A 14313-nucleotide genomic window follows, 5' to 3' on the forward strand; every position below is an offset into this window, starting at 1 on the left:
AGCACTGCTACTTGGGCGGAGTGATTTGCTCGCAGCACCTGAGGAGCCCGGTCACAGAGCTGAGAGTTTGCTCAGAGTTAGAGTGATAGAGTCAACAATTACTAGATACTAAAAGCATAGTTTACAATCATGTGTATTCGCTGCGAGAATTAACAGGGGAGACCAGGTAATACCATGGTGTTTCATAGAATTCCAACCAAAAATGCTGACCGGCTGAATCTATGGCTACTTGCTCTGGATGGATCCAAATACACTTGTAGCCAACTTCAAGAATCATCGTGTTTGCTCAGAACATTTCACTGAGGATGATTATTTAAAAAATGGAATTAGCCACAAGGACCATGAAGCGTGTGCTGAAGGATACGGCCATCCCATCGATTGTACAGACCGGACAAAGTGTCTCCCCTGCAGCTATGATAAGTGTTCAGTTATGTTTTCTGAGGACTATCTTCTGCAACAGTGGTAACGTTAGTAACACTATTACATGAATGGGGTCACTACTATTGCAGTTCTCGGGCTACATTTATCCCCTGTAATGTTACTGTGGTGTCACAAATGCGCCTTTTCACCCCAGAATAAAATGAGCGCTGCTAGAGCTAAACGCACGTGACTGTAGCCTTTACCTTGCTAATGAATTGGATTCCACGTAAACACCATAAGTCAGTGTTCGTTCCGATTCTCCCCTCGACCTCAGTCTGTTCAGCACTTTTTCTATCAACTTCCAAAATTTGTAACTCCTCGTCTGTTTATTCTGGCTCAAAAATATATTTTCTAGATCTTGGTTTGATACCAAGTAAAAATCCTCTGACAATTCCTCAAAGTCAGCCATGATCACCAGTGTTGTTCGCTACTAGCTAGCTATTTACATTGGTTTTGTTGACGGAAGTAACTGTGCTACAATGTTCCCAGCTTGTTAATGTGCCATTAGCTTGCCAGCTACATTAGCTCACCAACTATCCCTGCAAGCATTCCTTATATCATCAAGCTTCTAGTAATGCCTGTTTTGTGAAAGGCTCACATGAACGTAGCAGTTCCACTTTCTCAAGAAAGTGAGATGTGTGGAGGAGGGCATGGTTTGCATTCAGTGGCAGGGGAGAGAGGTGTGGGAATGGCTCATTAGAGCAATGCCAGGTGAGGTGAGTGACCCAGCTGTTGCTCATTGTCTAATTATATTCTCCCTGTAAAGCTATAGTGCGTACTTTCTGCTGCCCCCATGAGAAATTCTAAGTAATGACAACAAAACTCTCAGTGCAGCCACATGATACAGCTTCTGTGATTGCGCCAAGAAGGACACTGAGGATTAAAAAAAATGGACTTTTCAGTAGAGATAATTCTATTCACTTGAGTTTGTGCGCACAAGAGATGCCGGAGGACACAATTTTCTGAACACGGCCATAGTGAGAAATACAGATATAGCTTTATTTAGCTTTGTAGCAACTAATTTGCCAATGGATGGAATGAAAAGGATGTTCATTAATATCAGCTCTGTCCCACCTTCAACCTGAGCAGAGGTCTAATGAGTCAGAATAATTGAAAGCACCTGTGTGGGTGTTCAGAGGCTTTAAATGCAGGAGTGTGCTGAAACCTCATATGGCTGTTGTATATTTCGTAATATAGTGAACTAAGTTTCGGAGCAGCAGGACAATGTGCGCCAGGAAGCCGGGCTACCAGAGATGCATGGTCACAGCTGTTTGTGTTTGAACTGATGTCCAAATAAAGAAGCACCTTGTCTATGGCGAACTGTTGTGTCAGCGTTTTGTGTGGAGGTGACAGCAAGTCATGCTCCAGATGTCAATCAAGCAATCAAGCACAAACTTCAGACCCCCACAGCTGTGAACAGGTCTAATCAAGCAAGTGAAAACATCGGTGGTGGTGGACTAAGAGTGGGTAGTGTCTTTACATGGAATTATTTGTGTTCAGTGCCTGCATTTGGTAAATATTTCTTCTAATGCTGACACATTTGTAAGGTGGACTTAGTAAAAAATCAATTTAGAAGAGCTAGATTTAAGATTTGACTTTTAATGTAGATCTGTTGTAAAATGTAAAGAAAATGACTCAAAAGACCCATTAAGTCATCATCAACTTTCCAACCTGTAACAAAACAAGACTTTTTGTCTCCAAATATTTTAACTTGACAGGAAAACCACAGATGGAACTACTAACATTGGCCATTGATCATTTAATGTCTCTCGAGTCCTAGAACTAAAAACTGAATGGAATGCATTTGTAACCTGATTAATTACACCTGTGCTTTTCCTGCCAAGAAATCAAAGTGTCTACAGTGTTTTAGAGGTAAAATGGGGATGAGAAGAAGCACAGTACATTTCTGTAACTTTTGTTTATCACATTTCTCTTGTTAGCCAGCTGTGGTTCCAGATGTACAGGGCTTGACCGTTCAATAGTGTGAACATATCAACTTCACATTAAAATGCACTGAAATACAAGCAGACAGTATGCTTACTGTTTCCTTACCAATCAAAAGAGGGTTTTTCTCCACAGTCAAAGGCATCCTGCAGCTCTTTGACCAGGTTGGCCTGTCCTGGGAGTCTGAAAAGGCCCTCCTCCCTAAGGCCCCACTGCCGGATGAAATCCACACACTGCTCTACCAACATAGGGGCCAACTTGTTCCCAAACCGGCGCTCATACCGCACAGTTTCCTCCAACTTCTGACCGAAGATACCTGAAACACAAGACAAAATGTTAAATGATGGTACAATATTGATAAATGGCAATGCTTTAAGAGATTAGTATTGGTAGACCTGTTTTACCTTTACCTTTTATTCATTCAATGACCAAACTTTTATTAATTTTATTTATAGTAGATTAAAGTGTTAACTGCAGGTTGTAGTGAGTGAATTCAACATATCAAAGACGCTGAGGGCATTGTTTCCAGGGTTTAATTGTTTCTAACACAGATGTATACAATTTGTTTCTCTCTTTACAGCCAAGTTATTATATACTGCATGGTTCCCAAATGAAAATTATAGTTTATCCTTTTTATTTTTTTTTTTATTTAAAGAATCAAATAAAAATTAGCCTAGCATTCGCAGCTTAAGGCACATCAAAGTAAGCAGTTAAATCGATTTGAGAGAAATAAGTTCTGATACGGCTGGTTAGACAGTCCAAGCTAAAAATATGTACACCCACAAAGCCTTAGTCTGATGATCAAATCTCGAACTTCCTGCTGAGCACCTTGCCTTTTGTCTGAGGCAGTCGGCGTAAAAAAAAGAGAGGAAAAAAGGCTGATTTCCATTTGCAGCCGTCTCATGTGGATGCAACACAAGAGGGGATTAAGGCAGCCTTCCTGAGAGATTTGGATCGGCATACTTTTCCGGTCTCCAGAGACAGACAGAGGCTACTCACACACATGCATACACGTGGTACGACAAGGTACCGTACGGTGACCGCATTGAACCAAGCTTACCAGGATCCCTGTGATTTTGACAGCACACAGCAAGAAATAGCTTTAAACCAGCTTGGGTTGATGTGAAATGTACAGGTTTATGCATTGGTGCACCCCACTAATTAAGAATGCATCTTTTTCTTTTTTTTTTTTCTGCCTCAATACATTTTTCATTAGATGCAAGTTGCTTTTTCATTAATAATTTTATGATGTCATACTACCCTCTTGAAATCGACACAACTTGTAAGCTTCCAGAAGAAATGTCCTTTAATACATTTGCCAGGGGCCTCATGTATGAAAGACTGTGCAGCTTTCATACCAGAAGATGGTGTACGCCAAAAAACTTGAAAAGTACCTACACGCAAAAATATTCACATGTATAAAACTGGGCGTACGCCAGGTCCTGCACAGCTTTCCTTTATACATCACAATCAACGTGATAAGCCTTGCCTCTTCCCATAAATGAATATGAAAATGACTATGAATTTGGCCCCAATGTCATTCCTTGTCTAATCACATCAGATTATCCCGCTGCAGACGGAAAAAAAAACCTCTTGTGATGTTGAGGTGCTGATTGCGGAGGTAGAGGCGAGAAAAAAATGTTCTTGTTTGGAGGATTGTCATCTCGGATAAGCAATAAAAAATATTGCACAAAGTGGCAAATGGTGACTGGGCAGTGAACGCACCGAACCATGGCAGAAATAAAAATAAAGTCTAATGTTGAAGTGGAAATCAAGCTAATAGGGGCAGCGCCACACCAGATGCAGAACAACATGCATCTCAGTGTGAGTCCAAATTACGCACAATAAGCAGTTTGATCTCACTGATGTAATACCATTTATTTTCTTAGTGTATGCAGGCTCAGTGAAACGGAGTCCAGTGTGCGGGAGACACGACTCAGGTGGAGGAGAGGTTATCAAGGCCAGTGTCTCTACGGCAGGTGGCAGTGCACACGGATCCGCTGCGCCATGCATGGATAAAATAATGAAATGGTAAATAGGACTACAGTAACAGAGATATGTGCAGAATCAAGCCGGTCCAGACGGCCCGGTGTTTGGTGGCACGGGTACACCTTGTTCACTTACATAGCCTACAAATCATCCACAGGATCAATTACACATCCAATGAGTTTGCCTACCCAACACAGGGTTTGTTCCTGGGGAGATGGATCCGTGCGTCCCGCCTCCTTTACGCCAAGGATGTCTGAGCCTCCACAACTACAGACTCACAGATACTATTGCATTTTCCCGTGCCAATTTTGTTGTTGCCCAGTGAGTTAGATATTTCATCCATGGGAAATACAGAATATGTCCTTACAGAGCTTAAGTAGCCTGTGAATTAAACACTTGTTGGTGTGAAAGATGGGAAATATTGTCCACATAAATTGAACAAATCTTTTTGGAATATCAGTGGATATAATTATGTTTTTTCATAGACAATGTCGCAGACTTATGCCAGTAAGTGAAGTGAGAACATTATTTTGTAATGTTTGTGATTTCCGGAACTTTTCAGTTGCCGCGATACAGAACCAGAAAAGACTTTGCCTGCACATTCTCACGTCAAGTTAATTTTTTTTATACATCACAAAGTGTCCGTGAAAACTGTACGCAAGCTGTGTGCGTGCCTGTGCGTGTTTGTTTGTGTGCTGGCTCATACAACAACCACGAAGACCTGGGAAAATTAGAGCAACACCTCCACTCTGCAAACCCTCAGCAGGTCCCTTCAACATTGTCAAGCTCGGTCAGCTACACAGGCCGACTGCTGCACGCACACTCATGTCGGCATGCAACACACACGCACACACACGCACGGACGGACACAGGTCGGACACAACACTGTCTAATTTTTCCCTTTCCGGGGCTTCCTATTTCCTCTTCCTTTTCTATGATTGTTTTTCTGTGGTGTGGTGGAAAAATATTAACACTTTCCTTACTTTACCAAATGTTACATATTCATGGAGATGCACTGTGAAACAAAACCATCTCAACCGTGTACGGACTGACCCAAATAAATCTGAGTGAGTCATATACTGCATGACAACTCTGATACACAAGTAAAAGGCAGGTAAACATTACATTTTACTCTGGAAGGAACGTTTAACTGTGGTATCACACTAAACAAAAAATGAATCGTAATAAAGCTAAATGTAAAATGTGAAAAAAACACAAAATATGAGAAATGTCCTACAGTATGTTTTATATGAAGAACATTTAGTAAGTCTATTTTTTACATAGCATTTTTCTAACAAAAAAACAACCGTTTTAATTTAAAGGCTAACTCTTTAGAAATAAACAATTGTAATTACCATGAAATAAATCTCCAAAGATCCAGATGGAGAGGCCACAGCTGCACATGACTTTAAACTCTCTTGTCCAACTGTTTCTTCAAGCTGGCCAGTAATTAATTCAGCATCACAGCAAGTGTTTAGCACAACATGACCGCAAACCTTCAGGGGCTACGAGCTATGCTGTGGGTCAAACATGGGCTTCGTTAAAGTAGCTCCACTCCCTATCTGTCGCTCTCTGAACACATTTTTAATCACACTTCACCAGCCAATCAGGGCTTGGGCTCAGTTAGTCTCTGCTGCTACTGCAAAATGTGAAAGCCTGAAATGTGTGTGTTTGTTCTCTGTGGTCTGTGTGTGTGTGTGTGTGTGTGTGTGTGTGTGTGTGTGTGTGTGTGTGTTAGCCTGGCTCCGCTTCAACTTCTTATGGCATCTTTGACAAATGGCTCGTCCTTTTGAAAAGCAGTCAACTGCAATATACATCAAACTCCCTGCACTGAAAACAGAGGGGCCAGCTCAGCCTCATCCATTCACTGTGTTACAGAGAGCTGCACTTGTGCCCTATGCTTATACACACTGTAGGCCGATGTCTGCCAGTAAAGTCAATAACAAGCTGTAACGGCGCAGCAGGACACCCAGTAATCATCCCACTGATCTCAGAAACAACTTCATGAGAACAATTACAGCATCATGCACTTCAGCTATAAATCACAGCGCACATGATTACAACATCGCCACTGTTTGTTGGTTTATTTGACGCAATTGTTTTGAACACATTCATTTCCTCAGTTTCTTAGCATGAACAGGCTGGAAGAGAAAACAAACATGCAGGATGAGAGTAGAAATTTAAGTGGCAAAAATCTAGTGCAGCAAATAATCCTTGGACTAAAGCTGTTTATACATCTTATCATGATGAAGTCGAGTATTGTAGTGCTGCAGCCAACATGTGGCAAGACACCCACCATATGGAGTGAAACATGGAGGAAAAGAGGAGGCAGCCTGTTGCTTTACCTGCCAACAAACAGGTAAAGCAACTGCAACTCTGGGAAAATGCCTGTTTTAGATACACTAAAGTCAGTAAAGTCAGGGTAAAACATATTGTGGGAAAATGCAGTCAACTGTTCCTTATAGTCCTCTATTTAAAAAAGCAAAACCTATAATATGTAATCACGTCTAGTTGGCATTGTGAACATAAATGCGGTATTGTACCTGAAAATTACTGCTAAAGTCCTTTCTCTGTCATGCACCCACAAATGGATTTAAGTTACACTATTATCATAGTGCACAAAGCTACTAAAGTTTGTACTTTCAGTCCTTAGTCAAACACAGTATCTGCAATATAAAGGATGCATTTTGTCAGTGGGATCAGACCACACAGGCAGCAGTTTGATGGCCTTGCTCACGGATTGAATACACAGACTTATCCATTCTCTGGCACAGTTACTGGGAACTTTAAAAGTCATTTAAATAAACAAAAAACTGCCTATAAAAAAATCCCATTAACATCAACAAGTTATTTAGCTGATAAGAACAATAGTCAGGTGTAGACTAACCTCCACCAAAAGGAGCCCAGATGACCCTGCGGATCGTCTTCACCCAATCCTCCATGTCATTCTGGGTGCTGGCCATAAGAAGATAGGTCTCATGGTTGGCTGTCATCCGCTCTCTGTCTCCCCCTGTTCAAACAAAAGAGAAAGAAACATTACAACATACTGCAGATAGTAGATAAACATTTATGCTAGTCTGATCAAGTTCTCTCTGAACTTACAATGTTCTGCAGAGTCAAGCTCAAACATCCAAAAGAAGTGAATAATGAGCGAAATAAATTTTTGAATGGAAGATGACTCTAAGGTGAAGCTCCATGCAGCGTCTGACCTTCTAGTAACCCAACACAGCACTGACTTAAAATGTCCTTAGATGACATGATATTCTACTTAAACATATACAGTAGGTGTCTCTAAAAAACAAGGCAATTTTGGACATGCACACACTGCACTTTTAACCTTTACCGCAGTAATACATCAAGAGAAATGTTTATATCTCTGGGCAGTAGTGTTCCATTAGAGGCAGGCTCAACTATCCTGTTTTGACTTGTGGATAATAGCCATGAGCACTCTACTGTCATGGGATACCAGTCACAGTGCAGTGGAGGGTCTGGACCTGTTTCACATAACCAATCTGGATGCAGCGATTACTATGACAACAGAACCATTTGTACCGCTCTGCTTCAGCTTTATCAGGATGAAACAAACAAACAAACAACCAATGCGCAGCATTTCACAGAGATGCACCTGCTCTATTATAGGAAGAGATGAGCTATTAAGAGACAAATGGACTTGTCACACAATCGTTGAATTATTCATGACTGTGACCACCAGGGGTCTTGCTCCATTGATTGTATCCCAGGATGAGATCTGTGTGTTGCATATAAAAAATATTTATAGACTGCTACAACACAACATGACAGATTACCAATATGAAGTCCTAATGACTTGAAATGAAGCAAAAATGATACTTAAAATGTTTTCTGATGTAAAGCAAAAAGAGAATAAATGAAAGCTTTATTGCCCCCAGGGGAATTCACTTTTTGCAAAGAGCATACATACATACAGACATACAGAACAGCACATTGTATAACACAAAAACATAAAATATAAAAAAAAAAAAAAAAAAATAAGATTTATTGAAAAAAACTCATCAGTCATTAAATCCATTCACGTTTTGAGATTCAAATCATCATAATGGGATTACAAACAACAACAAAACATAGTCAACAATCTCCAATCTGTTGACAGATCATTCAAATGTAAGGTCATTATTATCAATGTCACTATCATAAATTAATAACCAAAATGCCTGGGCTTAAAGACTTGCTGCTCTGACAGCAGTTCCAGAGGTAAACCAGCTTCGAAACATAAACAAATCCTTGACCGTTCAAACTGTCAACAATTTAATCCAGATAACTACAGCTGTAGCCTATTTGGAGGCAAACTTTGACAGTGATATCGACGCACTCTGTCAATTTCAATGAGGTCTCATTATCTGGCAGCAGATGCCAGTGTTTGCCCTGTGTGGCATTCTACATGTTGTTTATTCCTCACTAAAACTTGCACAGACCTACTCTCACTTTAAAGACATTGAAGTTTTGACGTGTGTGATATTGGTTTACACATAGCCTATACAAATACTACAGATTAATATTCACATATCCTACTCAATTTAAAATGTGATGGAAAGATGAAAAAAAAAAACTCAGAGGGTCTTAATCTGAGCACTCTCCACTGTATACTCAAATCAAAATAAAACAAAGATAAAACAAAAATGGGCTAGTGCCCTCTGTTCCTGATCCAGTGATTAGTCACTACCCGGTATTGGCTTCAGTCTCAGAGCTCCCATTAATTACACGATTAAGTAGTGACGATTAATCACACCTTCATTTATAGACTTAAAAAGCAGCACATAGGCTATGCGTTGAAGCTATTTGAACGTTTGCTATCTATCCATTCATGACTAAAACATAAAGGGGCAGCTTCAGCTCACCTCTTTAACGCAGGAATCACATCCACGATGTTATTTCATCTTTCGCTTCCTCAACCTGCGACGCGCAACAGATTTCCAACGAAGAAGAACGATGCCCTAATCCGCCCGTAAATGTGCAGCTCACTTCATACATATGTGAGCGATTCCTCAACCGGTGGAAAAGCTCCGTAGGTCGCTCCAAAATACTTCAGACAGCGCTTCTCGTTCAGATTAGTCTTGCACCTATCTCGACAGTGCTGTGTCAGCGAAGCCCCTCGTGTCACAAACTCCTCACGCCGGCTGTGTCAGACTACCAGGGCCGCGCTCAGCGTTCGAAGGGTCCGAAGCAAATCATGCAGCCCCGGTTCCATGTTTCCATTGGAAATGCAAGTCTTTAAGATTGGCTCACAAATATTTCGGCTTTTATAAAAGGTATTTTTAGTAAACGTTACATAAACAGTAATCATTTGGATTTAATGGATAAGCCATGGATTAATACACATGCTATGCTCCAGTGAGATGTATGGATGCTATGTGTGGGAAGTAAACATGTACTAGGCCTACATAACGTCACATGTCACACAGTGCAACAGTGTGGCTTGTTGGTGTGCTTTGTTTTGGGGAGCTCTATGGCACAGAGGGATATCAATTTATCAGGCTTTGGTCAAACGTGGAATACTTGTTTTGGTCTTTTGGAATTTGTTGAAGAATAACAGAAAACATAGGGAACTTGAATAGCTAGGATAGGATAGCTTAAAGTGACTATATGTAACTTTTTTTCTCTGAAGCTCTGTCATTTTTCATACAATTATCTTAAATGACCTGTAACAGCAAATGAGACTAGCAGTGAAAAGAACATTTTTTTTTTTTAAGTTTTAGTAAGACCTCTGCCTGGGTTCGATTTTTCCTGAGAAGCCACAGAATGATTTGCAGCAGGTAGGGGGCGCTACAGTAACACATTCTGTAGGGTCACAGATAAATAAAATAAATAAAAAAAGCCTGTCTAAGCGTATCCGGCCTTTTGAGCCTGGTTAAAGGAAGCAGGAAAAGTTATCTGCTGTAGTTATGGCTGATAAAAGCTAAAAGGGAAAGTAAAAGACAATGACGATCGGCCTATCAACAGATGGAGATAATTACAGGATTTTAAATTATTCAAAATCTCCCTGAATTGGCCCTCAGGTATGTAATATGTCTATTTGTTACATGTTTATGGGGTTGTAGTCTACGTCAGTAGCCAACATTAAATGATAACCCCCTTCCATTTAGTGCGGACGTTTTAATCCTTTTAGTCTGTGATTGTGTTGGCCTACTATTTTCTATTCCCTTGTCCCCCTCAAACGTTACTTGTGTAAAGCGTCCATGGGTTTCATGAAATGCGCTATTTAAATCTAAGTAATTATTATGTTAGTTGCTACAGCAATCTCTTAGTGCTATGGCTCGTGACATAGTGACAGTGATACCATGTTTAGCTCACAAGACATCCAAAGTAGGTTATCGTATATCATCTATACTGTATATCAAAGTTATTGTATGCAACACTTGAAATGCAAAGATGCATGCTGGAACTTATTCTTTTCCGAGCAAAACATTCATCGCAACTGTATGACCTCCCAGTAATGCTAACTCAGTAATACGGTGGGCAATACAGCACCATAAAGAAAAGACCTTTATGACAGCAGGTGTGGTAAAAACACTACCACCTTTGTCCAAAGCGGCCGCTAGAATCAACACAAACTGAAAGTTACACATAGCCACTTGAAGGGCAATAGATAACCTTAAACATGAAATATTGCCTGCATTGTGTGGTCCTTGAGAGAAAGAGATGTAGGTTCACATCAATTAAGGAAGCTTTCTGTCTGTTTAACTACAACTGACATCTCTGGTTACCATGCAGCTACTCCTGTACCAACAGTAGTGCAGGCTTTGTTTGCATTAATTTATAAGGCTGTGAATGGGGAAGTGCACTTACGTAGCCCAAGCTGTGAAAACTAACCAATGTTTGTCAAAACTGCTCAGAAACTATTATAATACAATCAACCTTAATATCATTATAACAGTTAAAAAAATCCCTATCTCAGAATCAGAATCAGCTTTATTTGCCAGGTATGAGGACACATACGAGGAATTATACTTTGGAATTTCGTTGCTGCCAATGTAACATGGCAAAAAGAGCATTTTGATGCAAGTATCAAGAAATACCAACATTTAAGGAATATTCTTGGAATGCTTGTCTTGCTTTCTTTGAGCTGCCCAACCATGTGTTTATGTACACTTCTGGTGAAAATGTCACATTCCTCTGCCCCATCCGTTGGAAGATAATGTGTTGATTGGTGAAGTGAATCTGTCAGATGGGTTCCACGTTGACAACACTTACTCACATTGTCCAATTTGGCACACAAAGGTTTCCCAGTCACATTTGCATTGATTGTCATGCAGAGTACTGTAATTGTGATTCCTTGGGCCTTCTGTGAGTGTTTTTGTTCACGTTTAAAATCAATCAGCCCTTTCTGTTTCCATTACTTGCATGGCAAGACAGTATTTCTTTTTGGAAACAGCGGGTGTGAAGCTGTTAAACAAGCGTGCAACAGGATTATACAGCATACCATGGCTATTACAACACACTCTTGTTCCCCCTGCCATTTCCTGTTGATGCTTAAGACTGAATTGGCCACATTGTTTATAAAGATGGGAGATTTGTCATGCTTACTTAGCACATGGACAACTTCTTGGACAAAACCTGTGAGAGAGCTGTTCCTGAGAGCTATTTATGATTAAGCGAAATATTTGCCGCCTATACACGTAGCACTGTAACCTGTAGTATTAGTGTAAATGTTAATCTGATTAATTTAGCACATTTGTGCCCAAGAGCTTAATTTATCATAAAAAGAGGTTTATAGGAAAAACACTTAAATCTAGCAGTTGTAAAGATTAAGTCATCAGTTTGTGAATGATATAGGTGCTGCTCCAGGGATTAATGAATAGTGTTAGGAAAATTCTCCATATCTGTCTACATAAGGGGTCTTCAATGTTTTTTTTTAAGTCAAGGCCCCTTAACTGAGAGTGACAGAGCAGGATCCCCTACTACATAATGTATAAGGAAGTTGCATGTTAAACTGGGCCTACAGTAACATGTACGGTGGCCTAAAGCCTTTATACTTACCTTTTTTCATATAATACTAAGCTATTAAAATAATAATAATTGATTGCATGATTTATAAATCATGTTTTAATGTTAACGCAGACATCTTCAGGATTAACTCACTATATCTGTGGATGGCTACTACAGTGACTACACTACCGTCCCCACAGGCCAGTGAGCCTATCATCAGTGGGGATTTATATGTAATAATAATGTGTTGGATTCATGTTAAGACTTTTTTTGTTTGTTTTGTTTTGACTTTCAAAAATGAATAATAGTTTGGATGCCCCCCTGCATTGACTCTGAGGACTCCTTAGTGGTCCCAGACCCCTTGTTGAAGATCCTTGCACTAAGTAAAACAACTGGAAGCTCAGATCCTTTACCGGCTGTGGTGAAGCTGCCTACAGTTATTATTCTCCACCACACAATTCTCTGTGACTGGCACTGTCTCAAAAACCCCTCATTGCTTCTTAAATGAGACCAATCCCAGCAGGGTTTCCCTGCAAGAGACAGTTGACTTATAGCGCGACTGTACCTGAAGAGACAACCGTGACAGCTGCCACAATTCCCCTGATTCAACCCGCTTCGGCACACAGCTCCAAAACTTTTATAAACTCAGCGGTGAACAATTGTCAGCTTCGCAGAGGCGTGCATGAGCAAACTGGTACACTTCAGAAGACAGCTTGTATTAAAGAAGGATTTCATATTCACCTTGAGACTCACAACTTCAAAAAAAAATGCCACACCCTGTCACATTTCAATTTCCACTATTTACATTCAGGAAACCCTCCATTTTCATCATGCTACAGCATAACCACAGACAGATGGTTAATGAAATCAATCTCAAAACTGTGTACAGCATTCACCCAAGGAAAAACATTGCTAAAATGAAATGCATGGATCCCATTGTATTACATGAAGCACATTAATAACACACCTATGACAAATTGGATATACTCAAACAAAACCGTAACATATCACTGACAACCTTGAATCATATTAAATTATCTCGCTGCCCTCTGTGTGTGTTATAATTACTATCTGAGTTGCGTTCAAAGCGCCAACAACTGTTCATTTCAGTTTTGTCCACCGGCCTTAATAAGTGGCCGAACCCAGCTGCAGTCTAGTCTTTAACCAATGGCTCAAAAACAGGTGTGAGACAACAAAGGATCCAACTGTGCTGTAATTGCTCACAAATACCTGGCGCCCCGATACACTTCACTCAGACCTGTACATATGGATGTCCTGTAAAACAGCGCGCAGTGCGTCCATTTTACAGAATGTAGAGTGCTGCATTGTGTGGCTGGAATCACAGAATAAAAGGTTTCATTTTGTGTGAGTAATATTATTAGATCTTTTACTATCTACTGCTATTGCCACAGCACTATGTAAGTTTCACACTGCTACAGTAGTACTATAAAATGTATGTAAACATTGAAAACTGTGTGCATTGCTAAGAATTGTCTTTTTGCTGGAAGGAATAGGTAATTAAATTATTGTCTTTCTACTCGTGAGTTAGACGAGAAGATGGATACCACTCTCAGATATGAAAATTGGATCAATCTTCTTAACTTTCAGCGAGAAAGTCAATAAGCATATCCAAACTGCAAAACTGTTTCTTTCATGTGGTGATTACAGGGCAGAGTATACAACTGAAACCTTAAAAATCTCCCTACCTTCAAAGCAGCCCAGCAATTTGATACACCTTATGTACCTCATTGCAAGGGTCTAACAGCAGACACTGCCCAAAAGGGAGTGGGTGAGGGTTAAAAATATTCAGTATCCTCAAAGGTGTAATACATTTTGTGGGAGACTTGTTGTGAAAGTTCTTCCAGACTTTGATTGTGCTGCTTGCCAAGTGGAGGAAGCAGCTGCTGTTGGCCCAGAAAACAATGCAGACACTGTAACTTCATTGTTTAATTTAAAATGACAAAAAATGTGTCATATTTCACCGTGTGTGTGTGTGTG

The 14313-nt window shown here is 40.2% G+C and overlaps 1 protein-coding gene across 9 annotated transcripts in view; it reads right to left on the reverse strand.

The window, feature by feature from the left end:
- Positions 1–14313, reverse strand: part of arhgap24 (Rho GTPase activating protein 24) — a 70691-nt gene that overhangs the window by 6729 nt on the left and 49649 nt on the right. For 5 of the 9 annotated variants that reach the window (XM_032538871.1, XM_032538873.1, XM_032538872.1 and 2 more), the window contains 2 exons: positions 7241–7363; positions 2473–2680 (listed from right to left, as the gene is read on the reverse strand). In XM_032538871.1, the coding sequence (XP_032394762.1) occupies positions 2473–2680; positions 7241–7363 (331 nt within the window). Of the gene's footprint in view, positions 1–2472; positions 2681–5708; positions 5902–7240; positions 7364–9227; positions 9509–14313 lie in introns of those variants that run through there. The other 4 variants (XM_032538874.1, XM_032538876.1, XM_032538875.1 and 1 more) reach the window with 4 other exon arrangements.

This window comes from Etheostoma spectabile, chromosome 16 (genome assembly GCF_008692095.1).
Source record: "Etheostoma spectabile isolate EspeVRDwgs_2016 chromosome 16, UIUC_Espe_1.0, whole genome shotgun sequence".
Lineage (NCBI taxonomy): Eukaryota > Metazoa > Chordata > Actinopteri > Perciformes > Percidae > Etheostoma > Etheostoma spectabile.